This window comes from Ostrinia nubilalis, chromosome 13 (assembly GCF_963855985.1).
Source record: "Ostrinia nubilalis chromosome 13, ilOstNubi1.1, whole genome shotgun sequence".
In the NCBI taxonomy this organism is placed as follows: domain Eukaryota; kingdom Metazoa; phylum Arthropoda; class Insecta; order Lepidoptera; family Crambidae; genus Ostrinia; species Ostrinia nubilalis.
This window is the reverse complement of record NC_087100.1, coordinates 11822145-11846634: the sequence shown is the minus strand read 5'-3', so window position 1 is coordinate 11846634 and position 24490 is coordinate 11822145. Positions and strand designations below refer to the sequence as shown.

Genomic DNA, 24490 nt, shown 5'->3' with positions numbered 1-24490 from the left:
CCCGAACATCTGTACCAAGTTTCAAGTGTATAGCATTTTTTGTTTGGTTGTGAGAGGCGTAAAGGTTATAAGTGTTTTGCGTGCTCGGCGATTTTTTGCTATCGAAAAATATGGATCATAGGATTTGCATCAAATTTTGTGTAAAAAAATTTAAATTTAGTGCTCCGAAACACTTGAAATGTTGACAGTGGCATACGGTGAAACTGTTCTGAGTAAAAAAAAAATGTTTCAAACTCTTCCAAGATGGCTGGGAAGATGCCAATGACGAGCCTCGCTCTGGACGCCCAAGCACGTCAACAACTGATGAAAACGATCAAGCAGTGAAGAAAATTGTTTTGGAAAATCGTCGAATCACTATCAGAGAAGTTGCTGAGGATATCGGCATATCGCTTGGCTCGTGCCATGAATTTTTTTCTAACGTTTTGGAAAAGCAATTCATGGCTTTTGCATCACGATAATGCCCCTGCTCACTCATCTTTGCTTGTGAGAGATTTTTTGGCTTAAAACAACACCACAATCATGCCTCAGCCACCATATTCACCGGATTTGGCCCCATGTGAATTTTTCTTGTTCCCAAAATTAAAGAGACCTATGAAAGGACGGAGATTTGCAACGATTGAGGAGATAAAGACTGCATCGCTGGAAGAGCTAAAGGCTATACCGAAAAGTGCTTATGAGAAGTGCTTTGCGGATTGGAAAAACCGTTTGCATAAGTGTATTGTATCTGAGGGGGATTACTTTGAAGGGGACAACATAAATATTGATAAATAAATAAATATTTTTTCTTAAAAATACAAAGTCACCTTACTTTTTGAACACACCTCGTATTACTCCCATTTGATACAAAACGACCAAGCTTTACATATCAAGTGACGTCACGAGGTACATTACATATGCGGAGCACAGGGGCCGCTTGTCACTCTACTAACAATCACTAGTTTAGTGGTGAAAAGAAAATAAACAAAATATTCGAAAATGAACATTGGGTTGGTTGGGACCCGTTGGGAATCAAAGTATGAAGTTACATTTCTTTAAAACAATAGAGTTGTGGACTTTTGGGTAGGACCTGACATTAATATGTTCCATAATGCAGTTGTCTTGGAGAGATTAAGTTGTTGGTATTTAAAGAATCCCTGTTCTAGATGTCACGCATCCTATTTATTTATGTCAAAATCACGCCTTTTAAGTTCAAATGTTCAGGAGCTCTGAGCCAGTTACGCAGTACCTAGAGAAGCTTGATACATGGAATGTATCAATTTTGCTTTAAAATTTAGCTTTGGTTCGTAAATCCATCCATTCTATCAGGACTTTTTTGAATGCACACTATTTCCCTCCACTCGATACAAAACAATATCAACATTTCAATCGACAATCAATCACTTGCTGTATTGGTTGTATTGAAAACCATCACTAAAATGTACTTTAAAAGTATTAACTTTTATAACTGATAGCCTTGGATATTTAAAATCTTAATTGGTCAGTCATTTATCTACTTAACAAGACAACTATGTACATGATTTACAAATTCAACTCTAATTGGTGATAAATAAGAACTACATTAACTAAACTAAATGATTGCTTCCTCAGTTTGTACTTTGTACATAATCATAGATTTATTAATTTTGAACAATATAATTAACGAAGTGAAATTGCCGGACATTTGGAACAATTACCAACTAACTTTGTGGGTAGTTTTAATTGGTTTTGAGATTACTCAAATCTATTATTAAGTTTCATGCAATAATATTTCAGTTAATGTTAACAACATGAAGGCCGGCTTAACGTTAATTAATGAAGTCGTAATTGTTAATTTGTTATAGATTTCGCGATTATTGTTGTTATAATTATTACAATCAAATTAATTAATAGAATTAGTATCGTCATCATTTTAGAATAAGGTTTTTATATCAAATACAAATATGATTTGTGAATCATAGGTAAAATGATGACATGTTACAGTAGTATCAGTTTGTTCCACTCAAAGAGCATACAATTTACAATTAATTACATAAGTATCCTACTGGTAGTTAACTAATTTGAATATTGGAGAAATCTTATGAAATATTTTATTTAAAACTAAGCAAAAGTTGAGATGCAGATTGTTTAGCAAGACGGTTGCTGCTATTATCATCATGATCATCATCATTTCAGCCATAGGACGTCCGTCTTCCAGGCCTCTTCCAATGATTTCCACAATGGCCGGTTGGTCTGCTATTATATCTATGAGATATACCATGGCTTTAACTCAAGGAACGTTGTTTTATGGGTCTTTGTCCTAGTCCTTTCCTATTATTTGGGGTCGGCTCTCCTGGTTCGCCGGCGCACGGTATATCCGCGATTATTCCCGCCTTAGGCAGTTAGATTTAATCACGTTATTTAAAATTTTCAAAATGTCCGCGATTATTTCATAAGAATACTTTAAATGGTTTACATACAAGACTAGCTTAGTGCGTCACATTATATTGTGAGCTAGATCTCTTATCACACGGCCTTTGAAGCACAATGCTTAAGGTCAGGTGTGCATATCCATTACAATGGCAACCGATACGGGTGAATAGATACACTGAAATAGATGTGTGTGTAAAATAACAATACAATACACGACGATTCAACGTTCTGCGTCGTGTAAAACAGGACACAGCGTGGAAAAACTGTCGCGCACCAATGACTCGATAATCTCTTCCAAATTCCCAATGGAATAAAGAAGGAACTGGTTGGTTTGACGCTGAAGGTATAGAGCCTTTCCATGAGTAAACTAACCAGATCTATCAATAGGATCTACATCCTTATAGGAATTCCTGTACAGGAGGAGGTTGGAGGGTCCAGTTTAATGCTCATACATTAACTGATACAATCTTCCCTATTAAGTAACCCTGTCATGGGTAGGTTATGTAAGTACCTTTTTATAAAGATTACAAATAATTGTAATGCACAAATCACTAATCTATTTTCGTTAACCTTTCAGCAGCAGTTGACGAGGATCGAACAAGTATCCTCACGTATTGGCCATCCGATACCAGCGGGCCATTGTCGCTTCAAAGTGTAAAATAATCACTTTATTAACACATCCATCTAATAAATTAATTATGCTTTATCATTTATGTACTCACTTGCTATATCCCTTATATACTGTGGCGTAGGAACCCTCACCGAGTTGCTCTAGTTTTATGTAGGCTTCGGACTTCCCGAACGGAGAGTCACCCTGCGGACAAAAACAAAAATAAATCATTTGTCACTGGCTGCACGCAAATCCGATGATGTACGGCCGGCTGAATTGAGAAGTAACGTTTTGTTTTGCTCGCCACTGTATAAGGTGGGCCATTGTAGTCGGATTGAAAAATGTTGATACTTGAATTGATATGGATGTTGGTTTGCGTAGACACTTATTTATTATTATTATTTGTCACAATGTATTGTCATAAGAGCCGAATGGCAAGCTAGTAGCTTTGAGATAATTGGTTTGTATTTTACAAAACACAAGAAAGTATCATAATAATTAGCAGTATCTACATAGTTGCAATGTATTTTCAGAATCTGCGCCTGAAGACTGTAACAATCGTTTTCAATTCCATTTCGTGATCAAATTAGGTATAACTAAAGATACTTAGTTTAGAGTGAATAACATATTTTCATATTTGAATATGCCCAAAATAATTCCTTTTGTGAACAAAAATGAAATCATCAAAAACACAGAACACCAACACGCATTTGTCATAGCACTAATCCCGTGATCTACGGCCCACGGTTCATACCCTGATGGGGTCAGCGTGGCTTACTGAACGGGATTACACTTCAGGGCTAATCCCCTTACGTTGCAGTAATCTCGCTACGCAGGCGAAAGGCCAACTAAACTTTGTGAATAAATAATACCGTAATGCGGGCAGAATGTGTGGTTACTTTATGATGTTTAAACAGGGCTAAGGCTGGGAGAGTACGAGAAAAAAATGATTTGATGCGGTTGCCGAAAGCTACTGCTGTACTGAAACCATGGAAATGACCTCTCTGGCAATAGAATTTGACATAAGCCGTGTAAAATATTTTTGTCTGTCTATACAATGTGTGTTTTAACTGCTGAACCAATTTAAATTGGCCGTATTTGATTTCATGGCAAACCAAAACCCACGCGTGTAATGCCGCGGCTAGAAACTCTTTTACAAATCATTATTTATCACTAATGTTTTATTTATTAGATAATCGCGGAAACCATTACGAGTAATAAGTAATCAAGTAAGCTACTATAATTACTAAAACAACGTTAGAACGGTATATTCAGAGTCCGAAGCCCGTAAAGCGAGAAAAATAAGTCTGCCTAATTAATAGTTTTGCAACGTAAACCGCTAATGAGGTTCCCTTCCATCTCGGCGATTTAGCTGTAAATCTTCAAGTTTGCGGAACTTTTGAGAAAATACTACGAATTTTCTGTTTAAACTTCAGCGCTACGATAATAATCGCCAGTCAATTTCAAATATTAATCATCATTTATTATTCTAGAAGCAATTAGCCATTAATTTGTTAACGTAGAAAAACTGATTTTTAGAATTAGGTTAATTTATTAATAAACTGAAAATTTAATTAATATGAATGAACTGTATATTTTTATTCTACATCGCACAAGCAGAACTAAATAAGCACGATTTTTTTAAGAATCACTTTACTTTAGCCTGTAAACTAAGATTACTTTGCAAAAACCTGTTATAATTAATATTGAAATTAATACGTAGTTATTTGATTGGGTTGCGTTGGATCGCGTTTTGACAGCTCATAAAAAGAAAAAGAAAGATGATGATGATGATGAAAAAGAGTCTGATTAGTAGCCAGTGACCAATTATTCAACTCACTTTGTGGCTGGCACTAGTTTTATATCAAGCAACTTAGGTACTTTCAAATGACTAAATTTTCATTAGCAAAACCATTTGCCAGGGAGGCACTGCCTTTGCTTATATGAACATTGCACGCTCTGATATTACAGTACCTACCTGGACTTTACGGACAGAGTAATGCTGGCAATAAATTGCTATAAACTAAACATTGTATTCAGCAGGTCGGGTAAAGCGTACTTTATGCTTTCAGAGAGTACACACGACCGACAGCATATCAACCTAAACACCTGGGCATCTTATATGGTAGTAATAGGGTCTACTTTGGAACAAAAATGTATAGTCCGAGGTACATTTTGCTTCGAAATGTAGACTGGGCACGACTTAACCGTTGTTTATACCGATTACGGTGAAGCACTGCCTGAAGGCTGCCGTGTAGGGATACTTTAGTGATGGCAAAGATAAGACCTAGTACTTGTATTAGGTACTGGAGTATTAAATTACAAATCGCAGCTGATAATTCAATAGGTGTGTGTAAAGTGCAAAAATTACCTTCCAGGATTTCTTAGGTTAATAAAATTTAAGAATGCTACGATTGCAAATCGCTTTTTGACAGCCCATAGAAGAATGTCGCTTGATTGGTGGTATTTGATGGTAGTGGCGGCTTATTTTAAAATAAGGAACTATCGTATTTCTAAGTTACAAAATACGTTTGCCATAATGGAGAGTACCTGCTATCGACCATCATGGGTTGCCACACAAAACTTCAGCGGCACGTTTGTCTTAGAGCTGTTAGCACACCGAAGTACGCAGTATTTATTTTCCCCTCACTCCAGTCAAGTTTCACCTCATACTCTAACTAAAGTGTATTCTACACAGATTCGCTTTCTTCGCCCACTCTTCGCCTGTCCAAATATTTAGCTGCACTAATGCACAAGATGCGGCTTGCAGCGGCGCACTGCTAGGATTTCTATAAATTACTCCGCAAGTATTAATAGTACGCATGCAACAGTGTTACATGATGTAGAGTAATCCTTTTACTTTCTATTTATATACGATTTGTTATGAGCCCGTGTTCATACGTGTTTAGTGTTTACATTTTGTAATTAATTTATCGATGTTACTTCGCGAAAGCAAAATAGAGTAGACTAATCGAAATTGTATAGACAGTTTTAACGTCGATTTTAAGTTATGCACCCCTCAAAAATGTGGAAGATTTAAGCAAAATAAATTTTGTGATTAACTTAAATTAAGTCTAGGAGCTACGCCCTACATTTTATCATCGTCGCAAACTGAAAGTAGGTAAGCACTACTAAAAAACATTGCGATAAACATCACCCCGAAAAGTCCCAACAAAATCTCTTCGTGAACAGTTAACAAAACGAAAAACTCCGTAAAAAAGTTTCTCGCGAGCACTAGATCTTTTCCAGCTAAATCGGCAGTCAACTTGGGAATTAGCGCGAGGAAGCGTGAATTCGACGCCGCCAAAATTGCTACAAAGATCCAATCTTAATCGTACCATATATCAACGTCGGCGCTCGCCTATTTGTACAGAGCGATACCGCGAGCGCCAGGGAGTCATTTATCATTATTCTTTGTAGTTACCATACATGCGACTCTGTAACGAGTGACCGCACTCGGCGAGACAGCGATCCTGTGCAAATGACTGGAACTACATGGCTCTTGCTTCTCTCTTTTTCGAGCGACAGTGTGAATGTACTTTTCAGCTAATTTTTCCGTGATCTCGGATCATGTGGCATAGGTATCCAACACCGTGAGAATCAACGACATACATACATGTAACTCGTGTTACTTGACGAAATTACTGAAACTAATTCACGTAATATTTTCTCTTGCTTCGTTTGCGAGCGATTGTGGGCAAACTTAGTGGACTATATTCTTGTCTCAATAACATCGCTATTACATGAAATACATATTGAATCTGTAATGTATGTACATTCATAGAATTCTCAATGGCTTAATTTCTATATCCATTGGAATGTATAATGTATAGCGACGGATAAATCTCGGGACTTGGCACCCGATCGCAAATTAGCAATGCTTACCTACGTTATGGGGCTGCTTTTATATTCGAAGGAATCTATGGATGTCATCGATTCAGATTAATTTGGATTTTCATTTTACGTATTTCCATTTTGCTAATGATGTTGATTTAATGTAAGTATTTTAGAAGAATACTTATAAAACAGCACTTACCCCAAAGGCACTAAATCGCTTGGTGCGTCGGTTGGAGTGGTCATGCGGCCCTAAAAAGGCCTCTGACTTGGGCCTAGGCGGCCTTTTAGGCCTCATGACCACCCGGGCGTCTTCCCTCGCACCCTCGTCCAGGAGTTTGGAGTCGGACGACACTGACAGCTGTCTCCGCACACGATACTCCCCATTCCCCCCTCCACTCCATTCTGCAATAAAAAATATTAGTCAATAAAATATTACAACAAATAACTCAATTTGTACCGGAGGGAAACGTCCATTTATATGTGCAGTCAGTAAGAGCGAATAAACAATTTTATAGGGACATTTTTTATTACAACTCCATTTTTAAATGGACGCAATTTGAAATGTAGTCAAAAAAACATCACGAACAGCGTTCGCGCTCACAAAACGAGTATCGATAAAATTTCGCATTCGCTGTTTGATAAACCCATTGCCGGTAATGTCGGTCGCTTTTCGGGCCCGCTTTTTCACCGTATCGCGCGCATCTGACGCAAACCACATTCACTCGCAATCTCGACGCGATACAAATTATCAAAGCACTCTCAAACACAAACATTCCCAGCGCGAGCGACGTCAATTGACAGGCTGAAAATCCTGGCACAATTTTCCCCGCAGCACTTAGTAAGCAAATTAATTCACGAGAAAATAAAAAGCGCGGAGTGGCGCCGCGGTTTGAAAGCGGCTATTTTTCTTCGCGTCGTCGATCGAGGGGCACTCTGGAGCGTTAGCGTCACAAAGAAGCGATATCGATGTGACGTGAATGCTTAACGAATAAATCATTGGCAGACAGCGAAATAGGTTCTCGGGCAAATCGATTATGGAGACAATCGATCGGTCCGATTAAAACATGATGAGAACGGACGAGATTGGAGCTTTTATCTTTATTAGGTAATCGACTCTATGCATATTTAATTGATTACGACGCCAGCCAGGGGGCATTGATAGATTAGGTAATAAACAAATCCAGGCTAAGCTTGCGTTGCACATAAACAGAACAGTTTTAATTCGATAGGTAAGCTCACGGTTTTGGTTAGCACATAAGAGTATGTAGAGCTCATTAATTTAATTAATCCCATTCAATCCGTTACCACAACTTGTTTAGGCCAATGAATATGATTGTGATTGGTTAAATTTCTATAAATTCAGACTAGTCACATGAGTCTAAGCTCATCAATTTCATTCATGAACTTAGACTCATAGTTATGTGTGTGTCGTATCGTAATTCATAATCTGATTGTACGTTTACCCCATACACATCACCCATGAACGGTTTAGTGCCCTTAAATTGTAACAAACTATGCGCTATAAAAACTTTATAAGCCAATCTGTACGCGGGAGCACGGTCTCGTAACGCATTTGTACGCAATAATACATTATTCTATGAAAAGCGGCATAGAGTAATCGTATGTTATGCTACGGATGTTCTCGGTGTATCATTCCGGGTAACGCCGGGAAGGCAATCATACAAAGTGCGCTGTCATTTCGCTAGGAGCTGCTCCCAAAACGTCAACAACACCCGGGGCCCTGTCCCAAATATTACAATTTGGAATATCGCTGGCCGAAAGCCGTGGTCCAAACTCCAAAGCTGTTCCTATACTGTCCAATGTAACGGCTAATGGCTGCATCGTGTTTGTTTGTCAGAACAATATAAACACAGATATTGACTTGAGCTTGTGCCTAATCGACCGTGAACTCATAGCCATTCAGGGAAATTACTGATGTGTGTAAATCATGATCAAATCGTCAAATGTTTTGCTTTTATTTACAACATTCGAAGATACATATTTGATGTATTATCATTACCATCTACAGCCCAATATGAAATACGAATTTTGCACTAAAGTTACAGTATGTATTCAATCGCTGATATAGCTCTGCATTACGTTAATAAAACCGTCGAATCATGCCTTAATTATTGTCACTAAATTAAAGTGGTTAGATGAACCACTGTTAATTTAGGGCCAGCCTAAAAATGTCACAACACCCGATCCTCATCCCTATGACATTCCGTTGTCCACGCAAATTCATATCCTGTGTGATCATATCACGTCGCGCACGCACATCGCACGACATAGCAGCGCACTGAGAGCCAAAGCACACGATGCGTTGCGGAACCGCACCGCAAAGATTTTGCCGGTATCACGCGACGGGGCGTCGCATTCGTGTGCCCGCCACAGATATTTGTAAGACGAACCAGTGGATTATTCCACTTTGTTCATCTGGGTGATATCACCTGGGTGAAGAAAGTGGAATTTTAGTTTCCTCATTTCACTTCGGAACCAATTCATCTAGCTTCATTTTCCACTTTACGACTAAAGTGGTAGTGGTTGTGGTAGTGAATTAATTCCTAGGTGAACAAAGGCGACTGCTTTAGTCGAATCAATTCATCTGGGTGATATCACCTGGGTGAAAAGGTTCCGAGGTGAAATGAGGAAACCCAGGAGAAAAAGTGGAATAATCCAACGCAGCGTCACCGCTCCGGCGTCGCACCGCCACAACGCATCGTGTGCTTTGGCTCTCACGGGCGTATCGTAGGTGCGCACGAAATGTCAATTTGGCATGCGCTCCCGGGCGCTAAGTAGGTCACCGGGTAAGGGATAGGCCGCCCCTCGTTACCCGGCCAGTGGCTATGATAATTTTATTGATAACAGCCTTTACGGCTAATCCCAAGTATGCGAAGTTTTTATGGACTGTACCGCTGTAAATACATGTTTGCGTGTCAGTTTTCGTATTTTATGATCGTCTTTTTTGATGTAATTTTATTTATCGAATGAAAAAATATTTACTGTACACTCAAACACTTTTTGACTTGCATGAATAATAAATAATAAATAAACAGAATAATAAAATACTAAAGTGGAATTTATTGACATGACAATTTATTACGAGGAAGACTACTTTTTTTAAAGTAACTTTATTTAATAGTAGCATTACACAACAAGGAAAACATTTTAAATCTTTTCTATAGAGACCAAATCAAATAACTGGCCTAATTTCAGCAATCCTCAAATAGCTTCCGCCGCCAACCGTCACGGGGGAAAACTCCGTCCCAAAAAACTAAAAGGGAACCCAATAAAATCGTTAAGTCAAAATTATTTATTCACGTAGCCGTTCCACAAACGTTTAGCGTTGTCAAAACACGCTAACATCATCATTATACGTCCATTTAGGGGGTTTAGTAGTGCCTATGCCACGTTACCGTATTTTATTGATACAGCCTTTGACACCGCCCCTCCTGACCGACTTTCGAACGCCTACGTGTTATGTTTTCCGTGGGTTGTAATAAAAAAAGTTTATTGGTCCCACGAAAAGACATGTCACCCGGCGCGCCCCCCAATTCAGCATTTCCGTAATTAAAATGGACGTCTCTCATCGTGACGGTTATGATCGTCGAAACAAAAGACAATTAGCCTAATTAGGTATAGCTTGACGCAATGCGTAATGGTAGAGCTGGCGGGAGATCTCGCCCTATCATTTTAGGTTAAGACCACACAACTGGAAATACTAACTCACTACTGCTAACCCTTGTAAAATATACTATAGCTTAAAGTTTATTCAATTTGACAACCAGAACAGAAAAAGGTTAGTGGGTTACTTCTGCCGAATTGACTTACGCCAGTATCCCATACATGTTTCTTACATGTTAGTACCTACCAGCCACTTAATTAATACTGGACCAATATCTTACGCCTATACTGAATTTTAGACAGTCAAGACAGAGCACCGACTTGTGACATGACAGGTCATGGCGTGCGTCAGATCAGATTGCGACAGCTACACCGCCGTGTCACTTGTCTGTACGGTACGTGACAAATCGCAACTCCGCTTGTTTGGCGTTAATTTACAATCGTGCGTACGGGGATTCCCCTTCCTGTATACGTGGATATGAGATACGATATTGTACGGTTAATAATGCCCTTTAAAATTTTGAACGAGCTTTTTTCGTGTCAGTCTTTTTTCCTTCAATTAACACACTGAAAAAATATCAGTTCAGAATAAAAATAAACGATTTTAATTTTCACAAAAGGTTCTAACGTTACCTGCCTTTTTCACATAATTATTTCTCGTGATAACATTTTTTCAGGTTATTAAAAATGTACGGAGGAGTACACCGACACCCTTATCACGTACATTAAGGTCAAAGCAAAAAGGTGGAAAGAAACAAAAGCTCCTGTGTTGCTGGACCCGCGGTAATTACTTCCGACTGTAATGAGAATAAAATACGCCGAAAATGGCGGGCGGCGTGAAATAGCGAGGCAATTTCAGATCGCTACATAAACAGTACATAAACATGATTAAGGAAATTTCCGAATAATGGCCGCTTTTGAGAGCAAAAGTTTTTCAATTTCATTTTAAAATGTAGAAAGTACTTTTGTTTTGAATACAAAGGTGGAAACGTTTTGGCTAATAGTTCCACAGAATAACTAGTACTGAAGTGCCTAAAAAAAGTAATTAAAGAAAATTAACAAAGTAAATGAATTGAGCGAGTTTAAATATGTATTTAGTAGTAAAAGCTAAGTATTTACTTTTGTAACAAAACAAAAACTTATTAAAGCTTTTGTGCTCTTATTCAAAAATATTTTCCTTTCAACTTATAATATATTCGGATCATGTCAAATATATTTTCAACGAAGACTCCAAAAACTGATGTTTTATGCTTTATTAGGTTTGATTATTAGATAAGTTTTGTAAATGTAATATTAAAACAACGCGATTAGAATACAAGATTATGGGCACGTCAAAGTTTTAATAAATCTACTTTATGTGATATGATTTCTAAATTTACTTCGTGCTCTATAATTAGCTACCTACTTACATAATGAAAGCTTCATCTTACTAAAAGATTGATTGATATAAGACACAATATGGAATCAGGTGCATATCCATGAAATTTTAGTCAACTATTAAATAGGAAATCCGTATTACGAAATTAGAAGCTCATGAATTCATAAGACATTTTTGGCAAATTATTTGTGAATAGATCCGAATCGATTACATAGGTAAGCACCACAGATCACAGAAACTAAAGGGAGATGTGACAAGGGGGCGGCGCCGGTGTCGCAGCAATATGCCCAAAAACATAACACATTTCTCGTGACAGCAATAATGACAGCAGCGACGTCAGTTTACATTGCTTACGTAATATAGTTCCAAAATACTGGACTGTCCTGTCGATGACATTGACAGTGGGGCGCCACCGTCGATACCGGATCGCTGGTTCAGATTTTTGTCATGTCGGAAACCATATATGTAGTTGAACGATGGTAGCGCCCCCCTGTCATTGAGTTTGGTGGGACAGTTCAGCGTGGGTCATCTATACTAAAGATTATTCGAACGTTGGGTACTGATACCGCAGTTGATGTACCTACATATTTTGATTACTTTGTGTGTGTGAATTTCTAATGCGACACGAGTTTCGAACTCAGCGCATTAATTTATAGCATCTCTCTATATCTTTATGGTAAACACATATTATTTGCATTTACCAGTAAACAGTTCTTAAAAAACATACAGAGTTCTAAAAAATGGACCCTTAAATCTCTTGTAATAGATACGAAACATGCTTCCATCCCATAAACAATCCGCCATCCCGGGCGGGCACAAAGCTGTGTCCGAAAGTAAACAACCGCATATTACCCGTTTATTTATTCAGTGTTTTATAAGATTCCCCTCGCGTCGAAACAATAACTTGTTTACATGTCCAAATAAGGGAACCCCGCGCGGTTGTGGGGTTTCAAACGGGCAAGGATGTCAATGTTTTGAAATGTTGTCCATAAATCATTTAAGTCAAATATTGCAATAAAAAAAAATGATTTTAGGCACCGAACTAAAAGCGTAGATTTATTTATCGTTGTAACAGTAAAAATACTGTCTCTATTAACGAGTTACCACTATAACAATCTTCTAAGAGCTGTCGAAGCACTTTATTGAAAACCGTATCAGATTCCATATTTTAAAAAATGTAAGACTCCTCTCAGGGCACTAAAACACGTCCCAAATTATAGTCTATGCTATTACCACTTCGGGATAGAATATCGGCTAGCGATGAAAAGAATGAATTTTTGACTTTTTAACTAAGAAACCGCTTAAAATAGAAAGAAAATTGCCATAAGGATCCCCAGAAGACTCTTTAATAAGATATCATGATGTTGTAACCTCTCAATTGGCAGCCCTAAAGACCGCAAGAACGGGGTGCATTCCCTCATTACCATATTATTATGTAGCGTTCTGACCGCTCGTGGGTCAGATAGAGATTTATGACAAAACTGACAGACGTCATTAATAAAGATCGCAGTTTCTGTAAAGCATTATTTTGCTGACCTTATTAAATTTCAAAATCATGTCATTGAATAAAGGGGACGTGGGTAAAAAAATGCCACTTTTTTTTTATTCACAACGAGGAAGCTCTTGGCCTGTATTTCACCTGATTTCTTCACTTTTAAGGTTGATTAATTATAATGAGAATGAGAGATGAGTAGAAAAATTATGTATTAAAATATTTCAGATGCGACAATAGCTCAATGGATGTGTTGGACTGCCGATTCTGAACTTGCCAAGGGTGGGTAGTTTGAACCCCGTAGCAGTTGGACTATTATGATGAACCCACTCGAAACACCACCATAGTTATAGCATAATTTGTGCCATCAAAATTATTAACATTGTATTTTTCTTCTTAAGAAGAAAATTATATTTATAAGCTACATACTTTCCCAAAATAGCATCGATAAAATTAATAAACGTTTCCTTTGCCAAAACCTCCGCAAACTTTTCTCACTCGCGCCCATTTGCGTCGCTAACAACAGTATAACAACGCAACTCCGCTACTTTGTTTGTAAACACATTCACAAGGTTGTTTACAGCTCGATACACCGATCGCGTATCGGCCACTTTATAACTGATCATAATCATTATTTTATCATTGAAAACGTAACACGGTTAGTCGGTTATGTTATCTGGATGTCAATGACCATGTTGTCATAAAACGTAAACGCATCATCAACGACTAGAAGGAAACATTCTCATTCTCAGAAAGAAAAGAGTTATTTTCGCATATGTTATGTATACCTACCTATACATAACATGCGAAAATAACTCTTTTCTTTCTGTTTGACATGATTTAGATAGAAGTAATTTTGGTACAGTTTTAAGACCCATCGATAATAATTTATCTCCATTTTTGAAAGTGCACGGTAATTTCTCTCTGCTACGGACCGTGCGAGCGAAGCTACTGGAAAAGCTAGTTTATTTACTTATCACGCCCCACAGAATCTGATTTTGCAATCTGCAAACAAATTAAGGCCCGAAATACACCAGTAATTGAAATAACTTTATTATATCAGCCAAATATAACGAAATTATCAGACGCATATGCCACAATCGTCACCCCGCACGTGACTGCGAATTAATCAAACTGTTGACAATTATTACTGAAATGTGTTTATTTTTTGAGTTTCACATTGGTTGAGGTTACAAACGTTTCCATATAAAACTAACGTATTTGTAGAATTGTAAAGGAAAAGAATGTGTGGTAGGAAACCTGGCGACTTGTTGACTTGAAAATGGAGAAGACAATGGCGATAAAAATCGTCACGGAAAAGTTTCATTTCACATTATGATACGATACGACTTCAGTAAGAAGTAAAGGGGACAACACCTTGTGTTTACCTACAGATATTATACCTAAGATTAATTGTTATTACTAAGAAAGTGGCACACAATTTTCAGTTAATTTTCCAAAATAAATATATATAATTTCACAAATTCCAATGAAAGAGTCATTGGAATTTGTGAATTACTTATTGGAGTCTTCCAGCTACTTAGCCCACTTCTAACTTGGTCCAGGGGCCAAGTCACTGGATTGAATTTTTAAATATTTTTTCTTCTAACATCTGGCCCACTCTGAAAAAGTAGATTTTTGTTTACTTGGCCCGAGGACAACCTGAAAATTGGCTAAGTCACTGGAAGACTCTCCTATTCGTAAAAAACGTAAAGAAGTCATTGTGTATTTCCTCAGATTGGCCCCCATAAACTCTACATAGAGCAGCGGGAGAAATTAATACGTGAAACAAAATGCCAAGCTAATTTAGTCAATTATTATCTCCTGCTTATCCAAAAAATAAGGTGCATTATCCTAACTGCGTATGCATCATGATAACTGTACATGAGCACATGTTAGCTTGCGTAACAACAACGAGCCGAAAACGGTCCGTAAACAATCGACGTCGCTTATTTACACTGCGACGACGCTGTCATGGGATGTCGTACAACCACTTGTTATGCCGAGCGATGTTTGTTTTTGAAACTGAGTTTATTATGGACCAAATAAGACTTAAAATTGAGCTGATGGGGATGAGGTTTTGATAATAAACAGCTTAAGTTCAATGTAGTCCACATTGATTGAACTAACGACTGCTCTACAAGCTAAGCACTGGCGTCTCTTAAGTAGGTAGTTTTATTAGATTCTAAATTGTAATGAGTAGAAGCAAAGCATGTTACTTATTGGTACAGATACCCAGTTGGTTATGTTTTTTAAATTAACTGGCCAATACAAAAGGTTCTTGAAAAGGGTAGCGTCGACACTAAAACCACAAACCACAGGGTAGGTTTACAAACCACAAGGCGACCGCCGCTATTTGAAGGACTAGATCCAAAAATGTGTAAGGTTTATTTGAATATTATAATAATATTTAGAATATTTTAAAATATAATAAGAGTTTTTCTTGACTAGTTTTAAAATTAGTAAGTTTAAAATATAATATCATTCTTTTAAATTCAAAATTAACACTTGTAAATTATATACAAATCCTTATTTAAATTATACAATAACTATAAAGCAATAAATACATTAAAGTAAAATAAATCGCCAAACGGAAATCAAATTAGTTGTGCGACACTAGCGCCGCCATCTTGACAAAACTGAGAGACTTGGCTGTTTGGCTCATTCTGTATCGAGCTCTTGAACTGTGCAGTAGTGCCTAGTAAAAGTGTAAAGTATTGTGTGAATACTGGAAATAAAAAGTGTTACAACAAGTTGGTGTAAATTATTCTCCTGAAGCAGCATCTTCTTACAAGTCAGAAGTGGGATGCAACGCCACATGCCATAGCGCGTAAGTACTCGCCCATAATTCATATTAATATCATTAGTTTTAAAGAAAGCTTTGAGAGTAAGAAATGCTGGGTATTGTTGTTTAATTTTATTCATATTACGAAAAATGCTACTGCCTCAGTTACACGTAGCGAAACGCATTTCTGGTGATTGCACAACCGAGTGTTTATCGTAGATTTTATACATGCTTATAAACTTATAAGCTTACCAAATTTCTAAAATACCAACTACCAGGAACCTAGAAGGGTTTTAATTACACCCACATTTTTTTATTTATTTTTTACTTTGCAAAGCATAAACTTATGATTTCTATTTTTAAGTCGTACTTTTAAATAAACAACGAGTAAGTAGTAATATCAATAAGATCAACGAAGTTATGTGTCTCCAATTATGCTGTGTAGCACATATTATTACTATAATAACATTTATATTTCTATAAATACAAGAACTTCTTTTGTTTGTCGTTGTGATTTAACCTTCGTGATTACATCCAGACAAGTGTGTAGTGATATATATTAACGGGAACGTAATTAAAAATATTATCAATTTGGGAGATGATATTATGTAGTTTCGTTCCCGTATTCGGATGGTTATATTATAACCCTTACTAATCATCTAAATTTGTTTTTACGAGGTGTCACTATGGATGAGCAACCCGAAAGTCATGAAGGCGGACGAAAATTAGCTACTCCAGAGCGTAGCCCGCCTCCATGCGACATGGACAGCCCAAGCCGTGGCCGCCCTCGAAGTCGTCAAAGTAGAGAGCCGCCGGGGCGCAAGCGTAGCAGCGCTTCTCAGCGGCCTCGTAGTGGCGGTCGCACGCGCAGCCGCACACGCAACCGGACGGGGACGCGCAGTCGTAGCCGTCACTTGCGTAGACGGGAACAAGAATTGGAGCTGGAACGAAGACGAATTTCTCGCCTGGAGCGGGAATTACAGAGGGACCGCGACGGGAGCCGCAGCCTCCATGAGGGCAGCCGCAGCCGCCGCGAGGGCAGCCGCAGCCGCCGCGAGGGCAGCCGCAGCCGCCGCGAGGGCAGCCGCAGCCGCCGCGAGGGCAGCCGCAGCCGCCGCGAGGGCAGCCGCAGCCGCCGCGAGGGCAGCCGCAGCCGCCGTGAGCGCAGTCGCAGCCGCCGCGAGAGCAGCCGCGGGCGCAGACGAAGCAGCCGACAAGAGGGTCAGCGCTACGAGCAACGCAGCCCTCTGCTGCCGTTGAAGACCAACACCAGCCAGCACGACGAGTGCGCCGGCGCGAACCAGCCTCCACAAAGAGTACGTAGCCCTACTTTTACTACTAAAGACGTTTGTAATCTTTTGCAATCTCTCAAAAGTGGCTTGTCGTCCCAACCGCCATCACAGAGTGCACAATCAACTTATAGAGGTCTAGATTCTCAAAATCTCGTATAGTTCCAAATTTTGACCCTGCAACTAAAAATCAACGAGTAGACGTCTGGCTGAAAAAGGTCAACGAATGTGCCTCTGTGTACGGGTGGGACGAAAGGACCACCGTACATTTCGCCATGCAGAAGCTACAAGGACTGGCCAAAATATGGTACGAAAGTCTTAATTCTATTTTATATTCGTGGACTCAATGGCAGGAGAAACTTATTAGTGCCTTTCCTTGCGAACAAAATTATGGCCAGTCCTTGGAGGACATGTTGAAGCGGCGAAGTAGATTTGGGGAACCAATTGAGATTTACTTTTACGAAAAACTTGCTCTGCTAAATCAATGCGATATCCAAGGCAAACGTGCCGTAGATTGTATCATCCATGGCATAAGTGATAGAACTGTTAAGTCTAGTGCTCTCGCTCTGAGATGCTCCGAACCAGATCAGTTACTCCAATTTCTGTTGAGTAGCAAGGAGGCCATGACGTCTCATTCTCATACTAATGTACCATACAGGAATAAGAGCAATATGACTACGGCAGATGGTAATCATAATAATAAGACAGTAGTGAAACCAGTATCGGGTACTATCTATTGTTTTAACTGTAAAGATAAAGGACATGCATTTACTCAGTGCCCTAAGCCTCTACTAAAGTGTAAACGTTGCAATAAGATAGGACACACAATTGAGAATTGTTTCGCTAAAGACAAAACCACAAACATAGACACGGTTCAGAAAACTATGTGCATTTCCAGCTCGAATCAAAATTCAAAATTTATTAAGCAGGTCTTAGTTAACGGTGTACATTTAGATGCATTTGTGGATCTTGGCAGTGAAGTCACACTAATTAGGGAATCTACTATGAAGGAACTCAAGGTAGTTCATGACGAACAGCCGACAATGATGAGGGGATTTGGTAACAGCTTAGTCCAGTCGCTAGGAACAGTCAAATTAAATATCACAATCGACAAAGTCCCGGCTACGGTAGCCTGTAGAGTAGTTGAAGATAATTTACTTGAAAAGCCAATGCTGGTTGGCCAATCTTTTTCCGAGCAGTCGCATATTGTGATTTACAAAGATGCAACCAAGTTACAGTTTCTCACGCTTAATACTGTTATGCCTGTTGATGGCTTGGACCACGAAAACGATGAGCCTATATCGAGAGTTAGGATTAGTAAACATATTAAGCTTTACGGAACTGCTAGCGTCAAGGCTAAAACTGAACCTATTTTCACGGGAGATATTTTCCTAAATACAGGTATTGTAGGAAAACCGAACGCTCAATATATTGTTTCGGGAGGAGTTTACCACGTAGAAAATGGTAACATATTTGTGACTATAACACCTTGCTCAATACCTTGTTGTCTATTAGAAAATTCTATATTTTCTCGCGCTGAAAGAGTAGAAGTAGTGAATCGTATAGCTGCATCAATGACGAACAATAACGTCTCAAGTGCACCCTGCGCTCCAATAAATAAAGAGCGAGTAATATTAGGGGATGGTGTGTCACAACAGGACAAAGCTAGGCTTTTTGACCTTCTTGACAATTACAAGAATTGTTTTGCAGATGATTTGGCTAGTCTAGGTTGCACGAACACCACAGAAATGAATATTGAGTTAAACAGCCAGCGACCTGTTGTGTACAGACCATATAGATTGTCACATCATGAACGTGATAAGGTGCGTGAAATGGTGGGAGACATGTTAGATGCCGGGGTTATTAGGGAATCTGTGTCTAGTTATGCGAGTCCCATAATTTTGGTAAAAAAAAAGGATGGTAGTGCAAGAATGTGTGTTGATTATAGAATGCTAAATTCCATCACGGTTAAGGAGCGGTATCCTATGCCTTTGATAGAGGACGAAATAGCTAGGTTGTCAGGTCAGGCATGGTTCATCACTCTTGATTTAATGTCTGGCTACTATCAGGTGCCAATTTCCGAACAATCCAAACACCTAACAGCTTTTGTCACGCCTGACGGCCAATACGAATTTAATCGTATGCCGTTTGGCCTGGCAAACGCACCAGCAGTGTTCCAGAGAATGATGAATCATGTTCTGGGCCCCATGCGTTTCGACAAAGCTACAGTTTACATAGATGATTTGTTAATATTTGGAAGGACTTCTGATGAATGTCTTAATTGTCTAGAAGAAGGGTTGCAACTCCTTGATAAAGCCAACTTAAAATTAAACTTATCTAAATGCAGTTTTCTAATGAATCAGATCGATTACTTGGGGTATGAGATCAGCTCTGAAGGAATGAGACCCGGTGAGGCGAAAATTAAATCTGTTATTGGATTTCCTCGACCAGAAAATGTACACGGGGTACGTCAGTTTCTCGGGTTGGTCAGCTATTTTAGGAAATTTATTTATGGATTTGCGGTAATTGCGTTTCCCCTAACTAAACTTCTTAAAAAAGAGGCAAAGTGGGAGTGGACTGAAGCTCAAGAGAATGCTTTTAACTCTTTGAAAGCAAGACTGACAGATAGGCCTATTCTGGCTATATTTGATCCCTTAGCAGAAACGGAGCTTCATACTGATGCTAGTAGGGTAGGTGTAGGTGGTATTCTGCTACAACGATCTCATGATAGCGAAGCGTTCAGGGCCGTGGCTTATTACAGTCGGCAAACAACACCTGAAGAGAAAAATTTCCACTCTTATGAGCTGGAAACTTTGGCCGTTGTTAGCTCTCTGAAAAAGTTTAGGGTTTTTCTATTAGGTAAATCCTTTAAGGTGGTAACCGACTGTAGTGCGCTACGATCAACCTTCCAGAAGCGTGATTTAGTGCCAAGAATAGCTCGATGGTGGTTAGCTCTGCAAGAATTTGATTGTTCGATAGAGTACAGGGCAGGCAGTAAAATGTCACATGTAGACGCGCTTTCAAGAAATCCGGTTGATAGTTCAGAAAATCTAGACCCGGAACCGTTTCCGGCAGTGATGGCAATTAGTGACCAGGACTGGCTCTTAACCCTGCAGTTAGGAGATTCAGAGTTGCAAAGGGTGCGGGACATCCTTCGTAGTAGGGTGGATGAAAAAGGACTTGAGTATATTAAGGACAATTATATTATTCATGATAACAAATTGTTTAGATATTTGAACGGTGACAAAAGTGATATTCGGTGGGTGGTTCCTAAGGGCGCAAGATGGCAGTTGTGCAAAATGAACCATGACGATATAGGTCATGTTGGTTATGAAAAGACCTTAGATCGGATAAAGAGCAAGTATTGGTTCTCAAAAATGGCTCGTTTCGTCAAGAAATATGTCAGCTCATGTATAGAGTGCGCATACGCTAAAAAGTGTGTGAACTCACGAGAAGGTCTATTACATCCTATTGACAAAGTTGCAAAACCCTTCCACACTTTGCACATCGACCATCTTGGGCCCTTTGTGAAGTCGAAACGGGGTTACCCCCACTTATTAGTCATTGTAGATTCATTTACAAAATTTGCTTTTATAAAGCCCGTTAGGAATACTAACACCCAAAATGTCCTTAGAGTTTTAGAGGATATTTTTGATACCTTTCGAACACCAGAACGCCTAGTGAGTGATCGGGGTAGTAGTTTCACATCTCATGCATTTAAGAAATTTTGTCTCGATAGAGGGGTTAAGCATGTTTTAAATGCGGTAGCGTCCCCCCGATCCAATGGACAGGTAGAACGCTACAATCGGACAATTTTAGACTCATTGACTGCACAGAATTTAAAATCTGACGAAAAAGATTGGGATAACAAGTTAGGTCGGATACAGTGGGGACTAAACAACACAATACAAAAAACCACTGGTAGAGCTCCAGCTGAGGTGTTGTTTGGAATGTCAATGTCTAGTGAATTGAATCCCATTCTTAATGAGATATCCGATGAAACTCGCGAGGCAGTGGATTTAGGCGTATTGCGTAGTGAGGTTAAAGAAAAGATTGATAAGGCACAGGCGAATCAAAAAAAGTATTATGATAAGGACAGACGGCCAGCGCGTTTATATAAAAAAGGGGACTTAGTTAAAATAACCAAAACCGCTTTTAACAACCACGGAAAAAGTTCAAAGCTCATGCCTGTTTATGAAGGGCCGTATCGTGTAGCAAAAGTTTTGGGCAATGACCGGTATAAGCTAGCGCCAATACCGGGATTTGAAGGTATGCGGAACAAACGCAAAACAACTGTTGCCTCTGATAGGATGAAGCCGTGGATACATATATCTGCGTTAGAAGTAGAAGAAAATAGTGATGATGAAAATGAGGTAGGTAACGTTAATGAAAATGAGATAGGTAGCGTTAATGGAAATGAAATGAACACCAGTTTTAATGATAATGAATTACCCGATTAATTTAACAACTTACTTATACATTTTTACGAAAATTATTAATATTATAATCATCTTGAAATTTGAGTGATCAATTGGTTTACTAAATTTATGAATTACTTTACTTATTTTATTTTAGTTTATGATGATGTTAATTATTACTTATTTTTAGTAGAGATGAAACGGATATCCGGTAACTATCCGGTAGGCCGGATATCCGGCCTAAATTTACTATCCGGCCGGATACCGGATAGTAGCTCACTATCCGGCCGGATACCGGATATTAAAAAACTACGACAATTTCCTGTTAATAAAATAAAATACATTAATATTTGAGGTAAATATCAATAAAATGGCTTATAATAACGGCGGCTTTTATTTAAAGTCCAAAAAGTTACAAAAAAGCCATATTAAGGCCTTTCAAAAAATTATTTCTTTTTCTGAGCTATTCACTCTAAGGACAAATACATAAATAGTAAATATCTGTTAATGTCGAAATATTGCCAAATAAAATATGCGTTCTTTTTTTCACTGATGGTCTGATGACATGATGCAGTTCAGTCAGATTATGCAGCAAGTAAACTAATTTAATTTTCGCTATTCAATTACACACTCACGATGGCAACCGAAATCGCCCGAATTGATCTGCCCCCTTTTCAAGTGGCAAAATCTGACATTCTATTCGGACGGTTTCGATTTTCGAAAAGTTTGACTAGTCTAGTCTACTAATGGTCGCGTTCGAAGCCCCTGTGCGGCGCTAAACTCGCCACGACATGCAACGAGACAATGGGCAACTATCCGGCCGCCGGATATCCGGCTATCCGGCCTAGCAGCTGGCCGGATATCCGGTATCCGGTATCCGGCCAAACAATTATCCGTTTCATCTCTAATTTTTAGTCTTATATAATTATAAGAGTAAGCCTTTGAAGTGAATTTTTCAAAGCATATTGTAAATTAAGTCCTTGGAGTGAATTTTTCAAGGCATTTGTATAGCTAAGTAAGTCCTTGGAGTGAATTTTTCAAGGCATTAGTGAAACTAAGTCCTTGGAGTGAATTTTTCAAGGCATTAATGTACCTAAGTCCTTGGAGTGAATTTTTCAAGGCATTAATGTAACTAAGTCCTTGGAGTGAATTTTTCAAGGCATTCATATTAATTGAGTAACCCCTTGGAGTGAATTTTCCAAGCTATGATTTGAATTAGCTTCAGAAAGTATTTTGGAGGTACTATTGATTTGAGCCCGGAGTGAACTTTTCGAGGCAAATTAATATGTATCATTTGTTTTGTATTCTTTCGTAAATTAAGGTCGTATATACAATTAACCTTATCACATTATTATTATGCTAATAATATGTTCCATGATTTTGCATTTAATATTTATTATACCATACGAACATAATAATTGAGTGATACGTTAATTGTATTTAGACCCTATTATTGTAGATAAGTAAACAATAATAAATCAGTGTAATGTTTAATGTTTTTTTAATGTATAATACTTAGTAAAGCCATGTTGTTAATTATACAGAAGTTCCAATCAGCCAAGTGTAAGGTTTCACCAGATGCGTGTATGGGGACCACACACGATATCAGGATGGTCGAGTGTAAGGTTTATTTGAATATTATAATAATATTTAGAATATTTTAAAATATAATAAGAGTTTTTCTTGACTAGTTTTAAAATTAGTAAGTTTAAAATATAATATCATTCTTTTAAATTCAAAATTAACACTTGTAAATTATATACAAATCCTTATTTAAATTATACAATAACTATAAAGCAATAAATACATTAAAGTTAAATAAATCGCCAAACGGAAATCAAATTAGTTGTGCGACACTAGCACCGCCATCTTGACAAAACTGAGAGACTTGGCTGTTTGGCTCATTCTGTATCGAGCTCTTGAACTGTGCAGTAGTGCCTAGTAAAAGTGTAAAGTATTGTGTGAATACTGGAAATAAAAAGTGTTACAACAAGTTGGTGTAAATTATTCTCCTGAAGCAGCATCTTCTTACAAATGGGTAACAATCCGATAAATAATTAAGCCTTAAACCACCAAAACAATTAAGGTTTAAGAGCCTTCCCGTAATCGCAATCGGTAATTCCGACATTACCGACCTTGCATACGTTAAATTATTTACCATTTTACGGATATCACGGGAACCCGGCCCCGAAGGGTATTGGACTAATAGGGATGTAATTGTTCAATAGACTTCGAAGAATGCTCGACTTCATCTAGACATGCTTGAAATAATTGTCTGTTGGCAAGCTAAGGGACATTTTACACTCCTGATTAGGGAAATTAATTGTAGTGTATCCTTGAGCCTTTATAAAAAGGCCATAATTCAATTCAATAACTACAGCTCCAAAGATTTTAAGGTACAATTTGAAAAATAATGTTGGTTTTGTTAAGAATTAGGTACATAAACAATGACATCAGAATAGGATAAAGTCCAATTCTTTTTATAAGCGGCTTGTTATGTAAATGACGTTGTATGCAAGTCCCAATTTGTCATTAACGTCACTCAACTTATGCGTAGTAAGTTAAATTACACTTCGCAATAGCAGGCCTAAAAAACCATTGAATAATCTAATCTAAGAAACCCATCAAATTCCTTATAAAACAATTGAAATATCAAAGCGAGAGACAGC

At 38.3% G+C, this 24490-nt stretch overlaps 1 protein-coding gene across 3 annotated transcripts in view; it reads right to left on the bottom strand.

Annotated features, from left to right (window-relative positions):
* Window positions 1-24490, bottom strand: part of LOC135077673 (cyclin-dependent kinase 14) — a 103947-nt gene that overhangs the window by 17207 nt on the left and 62250 nt on the right. For all 3 annotated transcript variants that reach the window (XM_063972236.1, XM_063972238.1, XM_063972237.1), the window contains exons 4-5: window positions 7035-7237; window positions 3111-3202 (exon numbers count right to left, since the gene is read on the bottom strand). In XM_063972236.1, coding sequence (XP_063828306.1) covers window positions 3111-3202; window positions 7035-7237 — 295 coding nt within the window. The remainder of the gene's footprint in view (window positions 1-3110; window positions 3203-7034; window positions 7238-24490) is intronic.